This window comes from Diorhabda sublineata, chromosome 1, assembly GCF_026230105.1.
Source record: "Diorhabda sublineata isolate icDioSubl1.1 chromosome 1, icDioSubl1.1, whole genome shotgun sequence".
NCBI lineage: Eukaryota > Metazoa > Arthropoda > Insecta > Coleoptera > Chrysomelidae > Diorhabda > Diorhabda sublineata.
In genome coordinates, this window is record NC_079474.1 from 27,453,846 (window position 1) to 27,472,490 (window position 18,645).

General features: G+C 32.9%; 2 protein-coding genes across 3 annotated transcripts in view; one reads left to right on the forward strand and one right to left on the reverse strand.

Annotated features, from left to right (window-relative positions):
• The first annotated feature begins 2,904 nt into the window (after positions 1-2,904).
• Positions 2,905-10,331, forward strand: LOC130443513 (cysteine and histidine-rich domain-containing protein morgana). The gene is made up of 6 exons (XM_056778208.1): positions 2,905-3,135; positions 3,276-3,526; positions 3,620-3,767; positions 3,918-4,078; positions 8,912-9,106; positions 9,693-10,331. The coding sequence occupies exons 1-6, from the start codon at positions 3,057-3,059 to the stop codon at positions 9,879-9,881; spliced, it is 1,023 nt and encodes a 340-aa protein (XP_056634186.1). The 5' UTR covers positions 2,905-3,056; the 3' UTR covers positions 9,882-10,331.
• Positions 10,332-13,935: 3,604 nt separating this feature from the next.
• The window catches only part of LOC130443504 (uncharacterized), a 164,043-nt gene continuing 159,333 nt past the window's right edge, over positions 13,936-18,645 (reverse strand). For both annotated transcript variants that reach the window (XM_056778187.1, XM_056778196.1), the window contains 2 exons: positions 16,979-18,612; positions 13,936-16,820 (listed from right to left, as the gene is read on the reverse strand). In XM_056778187.1, the coding sequence (XP_056634165.1) occupies positions 14,368-16,820; positions 16,979-18,612 (4,087 nt within the window). In that variant the 3' untranslated portion in view covers positions 13,936-14,367. The remainder of the gene's footprint in view (positions 16,821-16,978; positions 18,613-18,645) is intronic.

The following is an 18,645-nucleotide window of genomic DNA, read 5'->3' on the forward strand; positions in this document are numbered from 1 at the left end:
TTATGTTTGTAATGCCAGGGAAAAATTTTCTGCCATAAATATAATTCGTAACGACCACTTTAAGTTGTCTAAATAAATTTTGGATGAAAATAAAACAAGAAGATAAACTTTAATACTAAGCTAATTAAAAGCAAAAAAATCATTTGTAAACTAATAATCAACTAATCACTCTCTCCGACGCATTCGGCTCTGGTAAACAGTCGCGGATTTTTTCACTACATTTCAAAGATTTGTAGTAGTTATAGTAAGTCTTAGGTATTATAGACATTTTTTGAAATTCTTAAAACTTTGCATTAGAAATAGGCAGCTGATCATTGTAGGACTTGTTTAATGTAACTTTTCTTGGACGTTCATTCTCGGAAAAATATACTTCCTTAAAATCTTTATCTATGTAATTGGTTTCAAAAAAAAATTTTGTTGGTTCATCGTTCACATAGCAAAGCCATAAACTTTGCGCCATGAAATTTGATGCATATTAAATGACTGTGTGCCGAATGTTTTAAAATCAGAACAATCTTCGTATGACAGATTTTTCACTACAAAAGGTCATGGCCTTGTCCTTGCACTATTAATAATTTGTGTCCAACCTTCTGCAGAATACACTGAATCGTATTTGTCTTTTACTTCTATTTTTGAATTTTTTGTGACTAGTTTTAAAAAAATTATGATCTATTTGATTTAGTGTAGGCTAAGTTGAGCGAATTTGAAGGAACATGGCAGCGAAAATGGCCGCCACAACCGTCGGACATCATGCGAAACTCTGATATCATTTTGTCGCATTATAAATGGCTTACTCGTATTTTCTCAAATCAACAATTTGACCTGCTGGGTCTTTCGATGTTGTAAGGTATGAATTTAATATGCAATTTTTTTTTCGTCATTCCTGGACTTGCGAGCTAATACTTTTCTTCGTAAATATTCTTGAAATGTTCTTTAATTTTTATTCTTTCAATTTCAGCCATTTTCTTTTGATCTAAAAACACTTTTTGCACTGATCTTCTTTCGGTCTAAATTATATTCTCTTAAAATCTCTTTATTTTTCTAAAGAAACTAAACTTTAATTTTTTTTCCGCTCGCACATTGCTTTATACCTTGCACACAACAGAAATATTTAAAGAGGGATCAAGCTTTTGCATTAATACTACTGAACAGAGGGAAATAGAGAATATGCTCCCTAATCAACTTATCATTATTGCCAGTACCGATTTTAGCACCATCAGCACCCTAGACGAAAATTCTACGGCACCACTCAACTGCTGTTCAAATCTATACGAAAAAAGGACAAAACATTTATGAAGATAACCATTTTTATATCCATTTATTTTAAAAAAAAATATAATAAAATTTGACTTTGTTAACCTGGTCGAGATATTTTATTGAGTTATCAAAGTAAACGTTTTCAGCAATTTCATTTTCGATTGACAAAGTGCCTGGAAAATTGAATATGGATCCAATTTAACCTTTGATAACTTTTGAGGGATTGAATAAATCAAAAAATTGTTAGGAATCTTTTTTGTAGAGCGTATACATCTTGACAATTCCAAAATCTCCTGCCCATTGTGTGTTACAAAATTTCAAATTCCAAAAGAAAGTTGTTCATTGAAATAGGAAATTAATTGAAAGAGTTCTAATTTCCATGCTATTTTTCCAATAACATTTTCGGTATAAGAAAACAAAAATCATCGATTTTTTTAAACAGTCTTGTGTTTATCTCTAGTTGCGGATTACCTTCCTTCCTGCTCAGCTCTCTTTTCAACAGTTGTTGAAAAGAAATAGATAATGGATGCAGTACAGCGGCAGCACACACTATAAAAGATGTAGTATTGGTTGTATGAATCACAATACATCAAAATTTCATTATATCAATGAAGTTCAACTTTTATTATGCACATTATATTCATAAATCAGATCTGAAGGCAAAGTCAAAAGTCGTTTTCAATTTTAAACTGCTTACCTGTTTTACTAGCACTAAATTTAAAAATTTTAACGATATTTTTAATACCCACATCAAAATCCGAAGCTCAAAGTTGACTTACACTAAATCATTTTTATTAACAATAATTTATATATTATAATGTGGATACTCCAACAAAAAATGACTTTTTGAATTTCTTCTATTAGTTTTCTTTTGTTAAATTGACGACTAAACCATTTCGTTAAAAATTAATTAAGTAAAGCTCAAACGTTTATGGCAATTTTGACAGTTTTAAAATGTGTAATATCAATAAAAAAACTAAGCCTAGAGATTCCGTTAACTCTTCAATGATTCCATCTTTTTTGTTTATATTCTATATGAATAGCCAGAGTTACAATCTATACACTGGAAATTTTGTTTTTTCAGTTTTCTTTTGAGCTTTAATGTCCAAAAGTTGACAATCGAGTTTTCACCCTAACTACCTTAATCATCTGATTTTATGTTTTCTTGGTCTAAACTTAAAAATAGATCCTTTTAACCAATTAACGAGAAATGTGAGATTTTTCCTTCTCTTTAATACCCCACTCAAATTCAAAAGGCCATAACTACACAAGAAATCTAAAGGTGGCGAGTGAAGCTGACCGCAATAGAAACAGCCAATCAGCATTATTCTCCAAAAGCCCAATTTAACCTATATGTTTTCAAAAATATAGGCCACAACTGGTTTAACGTACATTGTGCCATCGATATACAAAATCTGCTAATTTGCATTTATATATTCAATGTGAGGTTTTTTTGTCGAAAAGGGGGAATTATGGCAATAATATATTTAGTATCCATCTTGTTCAACTATTTATAGTTTGTTTCAACATAAAGGATGGAATTTATAAAATAGCGTTAATTGGCCGTTTGAATTACGCTTGTACACACCGAACACGGTATCCTCTTCATGTGACTGTACCCTAAGCTAATTTCGTGTCATCTCTTGTGTCATATACTGTTAACTGTCAGTGCGTGAAAATTGTGGCGCATAACCATATAAAGTAAATTTTCTTAGAATTGAAATACAGTTTTTTTGAATTTTGAGATTAAAAATAACTCCTTTATAAGTTTGCTTCAATCATATCATAAATAAATTAAAATGGCAGACGAAACAATTTTACTGCAATGCTATAATAGAGGATGCGGTCAAAAGTATGATCCAAATAATAATAAAGATGGTAAGTGAGGTTAGGTGTTCTAGAAAAAGCTGGTATATACCTTGGAATATCTACTTCAAATTAAATTATCAAATATTAATAGAGAGATACTCTTCGCCTAATTATTTGTAAAAAACTCATATAAATCTATAATTACATAGATTCTTGCAGACATCACCCGGGCCAACCAGTTTTTCACGATGCTTATAAAGGATGGGGTTGCTGTAATAAAAAATGTACTGATTTTACGGAGTTCCTGAATATAAAAGGTTGTACTTTATCTAAACACTCGAATATAAAACCAATAGAACCAGAAAAGCCTAAAATAAGAGAGGATGATGAGAACAAAGTTATTGAAGTTAAACCAATTATTCCAACTGCTTTAGAAAGGCCACCTTTTAGCACGCCTTTAGTAAGTAATTTATTTCTCACGTGAATAAGAGCAATATTGCTATATTTTATTAACTGTGAATATTATAATTTTCTGTTAACAATTTTATTATAGGTTATAATGAAACCAGAAATAGCACCATCCCTTCAACAGCAACTCAAAACACTTGAAACCAAACAACAAATAAATTCAATTGAAAACACTGGAGAAATACCTGCAGGTACAACTTGCAAAAATGGGGGTTGTGCAGTAACTTATGTGGGTAAGTTTGTAAATTTTTCATTCAATTTTAATTTAGGAATAGCTAAGGATATTGAGATTTGCTTGAAGCTCAATATGAAAACTTTGTAACTATCCATTTTTTTTAAAACGAACTAAATGATAATTATCTGTAAATTTGATATTTTTGAAGGTCCACATACCAACGAAACTGTTTGCACTTATCATCCTGGTGTTCCAATATTTCACGAAGGATTGAAATATTGGTCATGTTGTCAGAAGAGAACTACAGATTTCACTGCTTTTTTGGGTCAAATAGGCTGTGAAACAGGTGCACACTTGTGGAAAAAAGATGTAAGTTTCTATTTTTACATTGTCTACTACACTGTTAAAATGAAAATATCAAATTATAAACTTAGTGACTTATGAAGTTCTATTTAAATTACAAAACATGTGCTTAGTTGTTAATTAAGGATAGAATATGTGACAGGTTGCTAAAGTATGAAATTTACAAGTTGTTTCAGTGATTTGATAATGTTGTATTTCCACTGGATATGAGACTATTTTTATTTGATCATGTTTCACTAATCTGCAACCACACCTTTGGTTCAAATTGAACAATAGAAACTTGTTTTTTTGACTTTCCTCCAATATTACAATTGAAAAAATTAATTTCAAGGTTTCTCCATTGCTAGTTGTAATTCTGACAAAAAATGAGTTGGCAGATGATAAATATAAGCATAACCTATTGTTTAGACCCCCTTAAGGAGCCTTTAGTGAGGGATCCCAGTCGCTATCTTCCTCGGGCACGCATATATGTTGACATTGAAGGTCCCAAAGGAGGCGTTGCAAAGGAAGGCTTATTTTTAGGACTTAATCCAAGTTCGAAGCAATCTTGCAGAGGGATGAATGGCACCTGAGCACTTAAACAGGTGTCACGAACAATGCCTACAGAAAACTTGACGAAATTCTAACGAATCTACGAGGGCATTAACCATGACAAATCCTCAAGTCTCTCCAAGGGTTCTGAACAAATAGGAACCACAGAACCCATTATCCCCAAATCATTAGTTTCTACAAATGTCAATGTTCTGACTGTTACTTTTAACAAGGTTAGGCTCAAATGCTGAAGCATCAGTGGTGCGGAGAAAAAGAGCCAAGGTTGCCGAGAAGGCCTCAGATCTCAATTCTACACCTATCAAACAACAAGTTGGCTCCAAAAACAGCTCTCTTAGTAGGGCTCGGAGCTAGCTACACGAAATCGGAGGAACGATCCAATCTTCGGCTGCCCAATGTTGGCTCTATGGTAGACCAGCTGCTGAGTTTCATTGACGCTGTAACTGGAACCATCATGAGGTCTCCATTCGGCGATGGAACCAAGCACTCCCTTTTCAGCTGGTTAGGAATAATACACCAATTTGTTGAAAGGTTCAAGCCAAAGCCATTCTACTATGAACTACTGTTTGGTATGCATTTGAATCAAATATCTCTAATAATACACATGTTATTCTATTGTAATGTTAAAATGACTGTTAGATGAAACAGTATAGTGACTCCTTGAGAACTTAATAAATGTTTTCACATCAAGATAATTTTTATACAAAATTTATATATCATTGTACACAAATATTAGAAAGATATTTATGATCCATTAATGTCGAAAATGTTAAAAGTCAAAAAAAAATAAACTCGTTTTTGTGTATATCACTATTTTGGAAGGACTCATAGTTGTTCTTTATTTTTTTGTTTGTCAATTATTTTTTTTTCTATTTGTGCTTCAGCCCCTGATTCTTTTTAATCTTATGTCTCTTAATTTTGCTTATAGAAACAAATACCAGTTTATTAATCTTAAGGAACTAGTACAGGTTATAAGGGTAAAAAATGGGTCATAAATAACCCTAACTACTAACCTACCAAATATGTAACGTTGTCACTAACCATACGTCTCAGAGACGCCTATTATAAATGTAGGATATAATTTTAATTTATGGAATTTTTTTTTATTAATTATTGAAATATGTATTTTGTACATTTATTGATGTGGAAATTATGTTTAGAAATCAAATTAAAATACAAACTTTAGTGGGGACCGAGATTTATTAACGGAGTTTAAAATGTTCATTATTTTGTTCTAAACAAAAATTAAAATACTAAAATTTTTAATGAATTTATTATTATTCTGTATACAGAAAGAGTCAAATTAAAATATAACCAAAAACTAAGTTCATAACATTAAAACTGAAAAAAATGACAATGCCTAAAAATCATCAATTTGACACACAATCTGGACACATTTTTTTCGCACGCTCAAGGCAAATAGGATTTTGGCAATTGTAACAAACATACGCCGTTCTTCTCTTTTTTTATAAGAGCAAAGGGAACAGTTTTTTCTTTTTTTTAACGTTACCACTCTAATTTCCAGTAGACTTTCAGTACTTGTTTTACCTAGAATCTCAAAAATACTTAGTCGCAATTTTCTGTTTATCCTTGGATTTTTCGACCTTCTTTCTAAATGAGGCGTTACCAATTGCAGAGCAAGTTTTTTTATAAAATCAGGCCTTTCTCGTAAATTTCTGGATAACTATTATATAAAATAAATGAATTGATAGTGCTTATATCAAAGAGCCTATAAAATATGGTAAGTGGCCATCGACGGCTCCTGCGACTACAAGAAAATTTTGAACATTTTTCATCAAGCGTGTCTACTCCTCCTTTTGTTGAATTGTAATCAAGAATTATATGTGGTTTTCCAGACTCTGGATCTTCACTCTTATAGTGATGGGAAGATGATACTACGAGAACAGCCTTATTTTTTTGGTACGTAAGAAACGAGTGTTATATTTCTGGTAAAACCATACAATGAGGATCCAACTATCTTTTTTCTATTGGGTAAAAATTAGGATGGAATTTCCTTCTCATTTTTTCTAATAGTGCCAATACATGTCTTTTTTGCAGTATGTTCACAAGTTCTATAGATGTGAACCAGTCATCAAATGTCACATTTCTATTTGTAAAATATATTGGTTGTGTAAGGCGAAGAACACTATGAGCTGGTTTGCTAAATTTTTTATCCTCATCCGGTAAACCTCTTCCATCTGAATCTTTACCTGTATAAATATGCCCATTGTAAAAATTTACAGTTCTTGCATCCGTACAACTCATAATTTTTAACCCATATTTGTCAGGTTTATTTGGTATGTACATTTTAAAGTGACACCTCCCTCTGAAACCTACCAAAATCTCGTCCACGCAAGCTGACTCTCCAATAGTGTAACAATCTTGACATTTCTGGACAAAAATATTGAATATTTGTGAAATTGCAGCTGCTGGATCATCCAATTGTCTCATTTTTCTATAATCAAGATTATCAAATCTGAGACAAGTGAGTAAAAAAGCAAATCTCTCTTTACTCATTCTGCACCTAATTATTTCTCGACCAGTTCCATCTGTAGAGTATTTATAGATTCATTATTCGATTTGAAAACTGCCGTGTATGCCAGAAGCCCAAAAAATGCGTACAATTCTATTTTATCAAGATTAGCTAGTGTTGCAGAATTTTTTGTTCCATACCGGGCTCGTTCAGCTTCAATTTTGTGATTGGTCCATTGAAGTATAATATTGCAGATTTCTTCAGTAAATAATATTTCCCAAATTTCAAGAAGTTTTTTACCTAATTCTTTAGCTAAAGGACGGAGTCCTGGCAAGTGAACAATAATGTTTTCTTGCAGGCGGCGTCCCCTGTTGGAAATAATGGACTCACTGGACCATTTAAACCTATTCTTTCCATAATAATACTTGGAAATTGTATTATCATTAGCACTCTTAGTAATGTCTTCCTCACTTTCAACTGTAAAGATAATAAGTAATAAACATACACTATACCATTGCCTAAAAATTATTTACCTTTTTCTTCAGAATCCGAATTATGTTCACTTTCAATATGGATTTCTTCCGTACATTCATCTTGAATTTCGCTAACATCACTTCCACATTCATCAAACCATTGCAACAATTGTTCTTCAAAATTATTTTCTAATAATTTTACAGCCTTAGATATGGTAGGTCGAGAATCCATCGTGATTTGAATTAAATAACTATACGTCTCATGAACGGCTGTGATTTTTTATTGTAACGTTAAAACTAACTATACGTCTGAGAGACGGTAATCGATCTTTCACTCAAGATATTTTGAAAACACACAGTTATTAATTTCAGGCTACTGAATAAGTAGTTCGTGATGATAAATTACGAGAAAAGACACTGGCCAAAGTTAAAAGGGAAGGGTCATTCGACAAATCGGATAAAGCCGTAACGTCTATGAGACGTATGATTAGTAGTTAAGGGTTAAATATTTTTCTTTATTATAATTCCATATAAAACTTTTTGTTTATTATTTATAATAATAAAATGTTAAAAGTTTCTTTTTCTTCGATTGTATTTTTTGGAGAATCCCAAGTTGAGACTGCAAAAATTATAGCCTCCCACTGCGCTGAGATAAACTCGAATTTGGAACAAAAAATTCGAAAATCTTATTAAAGAAGGTTTTGTGATTTACCACCTTTGAATAAAAAACGGAAAAAAACAAAATGGCGGCTGTTAAAAGCAATATGTAAAATTAACGTTTTTTTTTTCACTTTTTTTCCCATGGTGAATTTTTTTACAATTTTCTGGCAAATTACAGTGAAATACAACAAATCAAATAAAACGCACGTAGAATTAAAAAAATCTGTCAATTGGTTACAAAATAACTAAGTGCAGATTAAAAACTTTCATTTCGAACAAAATGCGTTTTAAGTTTAAAGAGCAGCTCCAAACTGCTTGTAGAGCACCAAAAATACGTGTGCACTTTAACTATCAAAACTTTCATATTTCGAATTTTGCTATGAAATTTTAGAAGATGTTTTTTGAAAGTAAAAGGATTCGAAAAATATAAAAAAAATAAATTTTTTAAAAACTATAACCTGTACTAGTCCCTTAAACATAATACTTCCTTTCTCCCCTAATATATTTCAGAGTATTTTCGTTTCTTCATATGTCCAGTTTATCTTCCCTTTATTGACTATCAACGTTTTGCTTCTGCAGCGTACTATTACTACTACTTATTATTGCTTTGTCTTTTTTGACGATATTCTATGAATCTATTATTTTATTTACTAATTCTAGTTGTTTATTAATTATTATTTTCAGGCAGGAGACAATACAACAGTTCAGTGTCGGTGGGATTTCCACCAAACCGGTTCTCATGTGGTGGTTTCCATATATGCCAAAGAATACAATCCCGCAGAAAGTGTAGTGAAGTTGAATCCAATAAGAATGTATGCTAAATTAGTTTTTCCCCTACAGTCAAATGCTATGTTCCTGTTAGATGTTGAACTAAAAGGAGTAAGTAATATAAATAAATAATATTACTACAGTCACAGATAGATTTTTGTATAAAATGTGTAATTGAGCCAATCAAGATAAAAAGCATTTCAAAATTTTCTTGTACATTTTTTATTCATAATAAATAAAATATACTCACCCTTAAAATAATTTATCTATTCAAAAATTTATGAAGTTTTCTCATAAATTTATTTTTTTTAAATTGATTTGATTAATTTTTGTTTTATATCATAGATTAATTCATAAGAAACCTAGTATTTATAATTTTAAGAAAATGGGGCGTCCCTAATTTGATACAGGATGACACAAAGTGTTTATTACTCTAACGTTAGAACCTTGCATGATATGTCATTGTTATTACCATAGGAAAAAAACACTATGTCACACTGTGTAATTTGACAAACCCTCAATTTTGATAAAATTTACTATGTTTCACATACATTTACCAACAATATAAATTGGAATTCAAAATAACAATTTTATTTATTGTAAACTTTATCAATGTTCTAACAGAATCGATTCATTTTACTGTGAACATAAATTGTTTTTGGAAACAATTCAGAATAAAACATTTCCACATTTCTAGATTGTAAATGTGGAAGCTAGTCAAGTTACGATGTATGGAACAAAAGTAGAAATTAAAATGAAGAAAGCTGAACCTGGAAGCTGGAGTAAATTAGGAACTGAAGTAAAACAAGAAAAAGCACAACAGGTGAATATGGGAACAGAAAAAATCATACCGGCTGTCGAAGCTGTGAGTTTAGACGACTTATAAAAAATAATATTGCATATAGTATAAGTTTTCAAAATAGGAATAAGTTGATAATTTGTCTGAATCAACATCATTATGTTTATGATCATATGCAAAGAAATTATGTTTGATGACAGACTTTTGTTCAAATTCTGTATTAGTATTGTGGAAGATATACTTGATCAAAAATTTTTATTTAGTTATTTTCAACAGAATGTGTAAATATTTTATATACAAAAATATATTTTCATGAACATAAAAGTTTTCAAAATAGGAATGAGTTGATAATTTGTCTGAATTAACCTCATTATGTTTATGATCATATGCAAAGAAATTATGTTTGATAACAGACTTCTGTTTAAGTTCTGTATAAGTATTGTGGAAGATATACTTGATCAACAATTTTTATTTAGTTATTTTTTAACAGAATGTGTAAATATTTTATATACAAAAATATATTTTCATGAAAATAAATGTTTTATTACTTATATTTAATAATGTGTATAAATTACTCCATAGTAGGGTGGGCCAAAAAATTTTGTTTAGGAAATCAAAATCAAGTAGTGACCAATACTTGAAACATATATTTCTCAAAGTTGAGAAAAATATAAATATCTAAACCGAGCCCTGTTTTGACATAATAATTTCCTATTTGAAATTATTTAATTGTAAAAATATTGTAGGAATGTAACCCAGCCAGAAATGCAACCTCTTGTATGTAACTCCTGATGGGAACCATTAGGATCTGTTAATCATCTGATTGGGTGATACTTAGCTATCTTACTAAAGGATTATTGTATTCATTAAGATTTATGGTACACTATTCTAATGGGGACCCACATCATAGTTAATTGACTCCAAGTGTTCCTTAGACACTTAAGTTCCATTAACGTGTATTTTATATCGATGTGACTCTAACGACCATACATATAATTATTTATAGCCTTTTGTACAATAGAATTTTAGTATTTAAAAGCGTTACTCGTTGAAGATCAAATCAACAGCGAATATATTCGTGATTGGTGCAATCAAGATGTTTAGATGGAGATTACCGACGAGGAAATCGTCAATATAGTAACCGGTGCTAATGACAGTAAAGAAGATGACAATATGGACGATATAACTCCCAAAATATCATATACCGACGTGCGATCGACGCTGCTCTCGCTTTCATAGAGCAACAAGAAGAGTGTACGCCACACGACATCCTGTCGATACAGCGTTGGCGCAACATTACATCGTCCAAGCGAGGAAAGAGGTTATTTCAGAAGACGATCAAAGACTTTTTTAAGAAATAATCGGTTTCCACTTACTTACAGATCTGTAATTGTGATTATTATATGTTTTTGCTTCTAATAAACCAGTTTGGTAACCTTTCACGGGGTTTTACTTATTTTTACCATAAATGAACTTGTATTATCCGATTTTTCCCGTATCTGAGGTGGTCCCAGTCCAATTACCTCGGATAATCGGGAGTGTACTGAACTTATTTTTAATGTCAAAATAGGGAATATTTATATCTATAATCGAATTTATACAAGAATATTTCCAACTGGACATTGGCTACCTAATTTTTTTATTGCTATCGTATTACTCTACCTGCGCATGCATGTTCGTTGCATCGCAGAGTGGGGGATGTACCAGTGCCGAACTAACAAGAATTTTGTCAAAATTGATGTGTATTATATGTAATATATATATCAAGTAAGTTTATGAGAAAAATCTCAAATTATTTCATTCTAAATATAAATATTTTTAATTGTTACCCCTGAACTATAACGGCTATTAAAAAATTAAAAACAAGGGATACAAGTTAGAAACCCGATCAAACTGAATGGTTTGATGAATATAGTGTGATCGAAAGAAATAAAATGATTATGTATGTAATTTCTATTGAAAAGATAACTTCACGTACATAAAATGTAAAAAGACACTTTGAGAAGTTGCATTCTTAGCTCAGCATGTTAACATATGAAAAAAGAAAAGCTTATTTTTTTCCAAAAGAAAAATGAGAATATTTCCCAAAGCAGTGTTTTCGCTGCTGGTTTTTAAGTTGCGAATTGCATTACTAGTCATAGGAAACCTCTTTCAGAAAGAGAATTTATAAAAGACGCTTTTAGAATGTAGCGCTACTTTTTTTGCTGATTTAAAAGAAAAAAACTTGATCACAAAGCGTATAAATGAGTTACCTATAAGTCACAACACAATTAAAGATCGACTAATAGGATTAGAAAAAAATATTTCTTCGCAAATACATAGCGACTTAAATGTATTCAACTGCTTTAGGTGAGATCAATGATGTAAATGGTTATGCACAATTTTTAGCAGTTTCTGCTCTATATAAGTTAGGAAATATGATGAAAGAAGAGTTAATGAAACTAGTAACGTTGAAAGGGAAGTTTACCGGTTTTGATATTTTTAAAGAATTTGATACTGTATTTAATGAAATTAATATTGACCTACAAAAAATAGTTTGTGTAACAGACGATGCACCTTGTGGGTGGGAAAAACATTGGATTTATTTAACATCTTGAGCAAAATGTTTCACATTCTCTGATTCAATTTCATTGTACAGTTGAACATCGTAAATCCGGACTTCTAAAACGCGGAATATCTAAAATCTGGACTGATTGGTTCGTATTGTAATTTTCAACTCCTGTATTCGACACCATACATATCGATAGCATGAAGAATATGTTACCTTAAAACCTATCATTATACTTCTGCAAAAAGGAGGAGACAACAATCAAGCATCGAATTATCGCTTAATTGCAGTCCTTCCCACGTTATCTAAGATCATAGAAAAATTGGTCAAAAAGAGGTTTTCATCATTTCTGTTTAAATATAAAATACCACCCACAAGTGATGTTATATTCTCCCTCCTAAATAATGTCTACCCCAGCCTAAACACCCATCACTCCACTACAACAACTTTTTGTGATTTTTCTAAGGCTTTCGATTATGTCAATCGTAATATTTTAATCAACAAATTGCAGCACTACGGTTTCAGGGGATCACCTCTCACATAGTTTAAGTCATTCCTCAACAATAGAAGTCAGCTTGTAAGGGTTGATACAACGATGTGATCTTGCAAGGCAATAGAATGTGGAGTGCCTAAAGGCTCAGTACTAGGCCCTATTTTGTTTCTTCTGTTTTTATCATACAAAAATATACTGCAGCTTTATTTACTAAATAACATCACAACTGATGTCGTTGAATCTGTAAAATTCTTAGGGCTTGTTGAGGACAAGTCCTTGGAATGGGAGTTACATATTGCCGCCTCATCTAAAAAATTAAGTTCCTCCTGCTTTGCTCTGAGATCAGTTTCAAAAGAAATGAACTTATCCACCTCGTTAACAGTCTACGTGTGGTGGGACTCCACCGCCTTAAGCAGCTTCAGGTCTTACAAAAAACAGTGCAGTTATTCTGGAAACAATGATCCAAAGACTACCTCAACAACTTACAAAAGTGGTACAGATGGCAGACCAGGTCCCGCGATACCATCCAGCAAAACAGCTTGGTTCTACTTTTTGATGACAAATGCCCTCCATTATAATGGAAACTTGGTATGGTTCGTCGAGCTTCACGAGAACAGTAATGATTTAGTTCAAACTGTGATAGTGTGTACGCAGTCGGGACTCTCGGTGCGCGCGCTGTACAAAGACTTTGTGTTCTTCCAATTTGTGAATACTAATTTTGTTAAAGTACTGTTTGATCGTTAATCGAAGGATTTATTATTTGTGTATTTTGAAAGTCTATGGCCTTCCAAGAGTGGTGGCATGTCCGTACTTAGTGATTCGCCGTCGTAGTTTACACAGATACAGTCCACTTTTGGTTACCTAATAGTAGGCGACCTATGATTTCAATGCTACTGAAGAATCTCTTATAGACACTCGTGAGATGACAGGAGCGAAGAATGCGTGAATACGAGAACGAACACGCATAAGAAGAGACAATTACTTTTTCTTTAATTTAAGTTTGAGTTAAGTTGAATAAAGTACTTTGTTTTCTCAAACGGCGAATCACTGCAATCACCACTGTATTTTATATTTAAAAACATTTGCTAGTGACCCACCCGTGTGCACAGCAAATTGTGTGTTAACTACAGCCAGACACGTCTGTGAGCTCACGCACCGCGTTATCAATTTGCGTAGATGTTTTTAATCTTGTAGATTATAAAACTACGTGCTGTGCTGCGTCAACTCACACGTGCTATATGTGTCCTAATTTTCGTCTTGCCTTATGGTTAAAGAATGAAAGTGGCAGTTTTTTATAATAAAAACACATAATTCATTGAAGATATTTACTAATACAAAGAATAAAAGGTAGATATGTACTAAAATTATGTCATATAATGCATTAAAATTTCAATTGTGAGCTAAAATTTGAGATCTGTTTATATGCATTAAACATTTATAAAAAAAACTTATATAAAACTTTGTAACATTTGAACAGAATATCACATTTTACAACAAAATTCACAGGCCTATGTACAATTCATAAATAAATGTTAACTTTTCGGTTTAAACCTCGACATGTAAAACTCACAATCCTGACAATACAAATTCGATGCTACTACATTCTTTTTTCTGCATAAATTACACTTAGTTTTGTCAGTAGGTACACTATTGTTCGCATTATTCACTATAATTGGAGTAACGACTGCCCAAGGTGTTGGAGATTCTGCTCCTTTAGTGCCAGCTTCGAAACTAACAGTTTTCTTTAAATTTTTAGCTTGCGGCACAGGCTGATATGGCGACATCTTATGTACATCTTCGGGATGATAAGGTGGTATCCTTTGGTAAACATCCATTGGTACCCTTTGATATGTAGAGTTTTGTGCGTCGTAATCATTTGAAACCCTCTGATAAACATTTAATTGATCTGAGGGTTGTGACATCCTCTGTTCTGCAGGTTGAGGAACTCTTTGATAGGGTGAACTTTGGGGATACGAATCATTAGGATATCGGGAGTAATTTTCTGGAGGTACTCTTTGATAATATTGGTCGTAGCCGTTTCGGTATGGAAGTTGACTGTAGTTTTGAGGCACGGGAGGAGACTGATAAGGAGTATGACAATTCATAGGACTAGGATTTGTTACTCTAGATTGACCTTGACGAACAGCGTGAGCATACTGTGGAGATTTATTGCTATTGTAGCTGTAATAAGCAGCATAAGCCGCGGAATTTGGCGGGATGGGTTGATATGGTGATTGTTTTGAAGTAGGATTTGAATACTGAGTGACGTTAGTAACATACTGTTGTTCATCAAGTCCATTTTGATAATGATACTGATTGTGAGAAGTATCTTGATACATTTCCACAGGATATACGGGTCTATTATGGGAATCATTTTGCCTGTTAAGCTGTGGATGATCAGCTTGTGGATTTGATCTGTTGATTTGAGGATTATCTTCTTGTGAATTTTGTCTAATAGGTTGAGAATGCTGTCTATAGTATTGCGAATCATTTGCAGAGCTTTGTCTGTGAAGTGGCGGGTAAGTACCTGGAATATTTTGTCTTACATGTTGTGGAACATCATTTGGAATATTTTGTCTATGTAGTTGTGGTGAGTGTTGCATGGCGTAGTGTTGTGCATGACCATTTTGTTGATTATTGTATAGTGGTTGGGGAGATTGTCTATACCCAAGTACTTCAGGTACTTGCTTCGCGATATCTGCTCTTTTAACATACATTGGTTGATTTTGTGATGCAGCTTCTTCATTTTTAGTTTCGTTTTCTCTTAGTGACATTATTTCTTGTCTTATGGCGGCAGTTTCTGGTTTATTCATTGCCGTTCTTAAAACTCTCTCCAAAATAGGGTTTGGAATAAAACTGTCATCTTCTTGTTCATCTGCTGTTGCTACAAGTATTACTTGATCACAGAATGACACACTCTTTTTCTTCGGCAATCTTCTTCTACTATCATCATTTATACTAATATCAGAAGTCTGATTTAATGTCTTGTGGACAACTGCATTTAGCATTTCTACTTCTCTCAATTCTTCTGCTATTTGTTCAGGTGCTATAGTTTCTAATTCTTCCCTTTTTTTCATTGAAAGAACGCCATTGTTGTCGTTTTTAACAGGGTCATGTTTCAAAGTTTGCTTCAACTCTTGGCCTTCAAATCGAGATGCTAAATCTTTTACAGATTGTTTGTTATCCCCTTGAAGATATCTCTGAGTATTAACTACATCTGTGCCTTCATTAATAGTATCTGCTTGGTTTCTTTTATTTCTTAGAGCTGCTTGTTTTGCTTGTAATTCTTTTAACCACGTTTCACCTGAAGATTTTGGGGCAATACTTATTTTGTGTATATCAGATTCCTGTGAGAGAATCTGTTGCCGTTTATTCTGCAGTTGCATTAGTAAAGTACTCGGTTGTGCAATTTGCTGTAGATGTTCATCTAATGCTGATAAATCGAGAGGCGAAGGTGGTGGTGGAAATTCTTCACTTGCCTGTCTAGAATGAACCACAGAACCCATTGGACTTGGATAAGGTGGTAGATCAAAAGTTTGTACTGTAGTATGAGTGGCTGGGAGACAGTCGACTTCGTCTATGCCACTGGAATTCATCGAGTTTCCTTCGTGGTGAACGTCGGCAGTGGTAATAACAGTGTTGCAACTAGTAGAAAAGCTTTCATCACTAAACGATTCATCTTTATAATATGGTAATGATACGGGAGCTTGATATCTGTAGTCTTGTTGGTAGTACCTGTTTTGAGGTTGTTGATTCTCTTCACCAACTTCTGATCCGTTCAACTTAGATGTACTAAGCTGTGAAGTAGTTCTGAGAGGAGGTGGAGGTGGTACTTTTGCCATTGTTAGAATTTTACCGGCACTTCCATGGAAACTCTTTCTCATCAACTTGCTTCTTTCTAAATTAGGATTTGGATTATTTCCAGTAAATTCTAAATGACCTTCAGACAAGTAACCATTCATACTAGGAGGATTTTCTAGTGAACCTGAAACAAAATACATTTTCTCGTTGATATATGATTTTTATTAGTACAACTTTTGATAAATAACATTAAACTTGTATTAGATTGAGCAGATAATTTTGGAATTGAAGTAATTTTTGTTTGTGTCTAAAAAAAAAATAAAATATAGAAAAAATATTCACCTTTTAAACATAGACTACTATCATCTACTGTGACAGTTGCAGGTTTGACAGAATTGTCTTCTACAGAATTTGTATCAGTCAGGTCTGGCATACTTCTGTTTTTGCGTTTGATCAATCCACCCATTAATAATTTTCGTCGAATTTTATGTTGCTTCTTAGATTTACCATCTTTATCTTTCTCTTTTTCTTCCTTTTCCTTGGCTTTCTTCAATGTATCCTTTCCAGTGACGATTTCTGGAGCAATAGAAAAATCTCCTCTAGAAAGCTTATTTCTATCTTCACTGCGTGATCTTTTTTCTTTCCCTTTTTGATCTTTATTTTTATTTCTTGAAAATATGAATCTGGACTCTCTTACAGGTGGTTTATCATACAGCATATACTCTTCATCCTCCACACTTGTGTTAGATAACTTAGCTTTTAAAGCATCTTTCTTTTTGGGTAAAGTAGCGTATATTTCAATACTCTTTGTTGATTGAGTTTTTTCCTTTTCAGGAATCAATATCTCTTTGCTGTTTTGTCTAGAATGATTACTTTTATCTCTAGAATTTTGTCTTGAATGTCTTCCACTACTGCTGCTACCCTCTCTAGTGTGTCTTATTTCTGGTTGTGCATCTTTGCTAGTGGGATTAGGCACTTGTGTCATTCTTCTGTGAAGACTCCTGGCTCTCATTATACAAGTATTATGCTTCATTCTAGCTAATGTTAACGTTTGGGGATTATTGTACGGAGCATTCATAGCGGCTCTAGCTTTTGTAGCGGCAGCGTTGCAAAGAGCTAGAGCTAAAACAAGATCGTGTTCATCTTCCAATTGTCGGGATTTTATTAAAAGTTCGTCGGCTTCGTCGCAAAGAACATCGCAACTGGGAGAGTTTTGATTTAAACTCATATTGTTGTAATCTTCAGGAATTTTAGCTAAATGTCCCATTTTCATTAGATGTTGTAATGTAGTCACAGTTGAACTGTCGTTGGATGATAGAGAATATGAATCGTATCCGGCATCATATATTCCGCTACTACTACTAGAGTAATCAGTTTTAGTTCTAGTAGGGCTTCCTGGAACGCTTCCTCCATTACTGGGAACTTTACCAACAAGATATAGATAAGGATTTTCCATTGTAGTTGAAGAAGATGATGAAGCACTGTTTCTATCTCCACTCCAATTACCACTGTCACGTCTTCTTGGTACATTCAAATGATCTGGAATGTTGATACCTTCCATGCCCGATGAAGATCCATTACTCAATGTTCTATGTATCTGAGGTTTTCCAAAATCCAAGGTTTTCCTACTAACATATTCAGGATCTTTTTTGTTTATACATCCATCAACTACATCAACATCTTGATTTTGGGAAATATTATTCTGAATAACAGCCAAATTTTGATAGTCATTATATGGTCTAGGTAATGGAGGTTTCTGATTTATGGATGAACCGTCTGGATTAGGTGTTATGGCACGTCTAGTTGTTCCTATCACCGGTTTCTCAGGACTTGGTGTAACTGATCTGCGAATCAGAGATTGCGGTGGTTTCTTATTCACTTTATCATTTTGCATTGGAGTTACTTGCTTTGGAGCGTTTTCTGTATTGACTGGCGTTCCATCCGGTAGGGCATAAAGAAGCAGGAGGGGTTGATACCTAAAAAAAAGATTATATTTTTAAAAATATAAA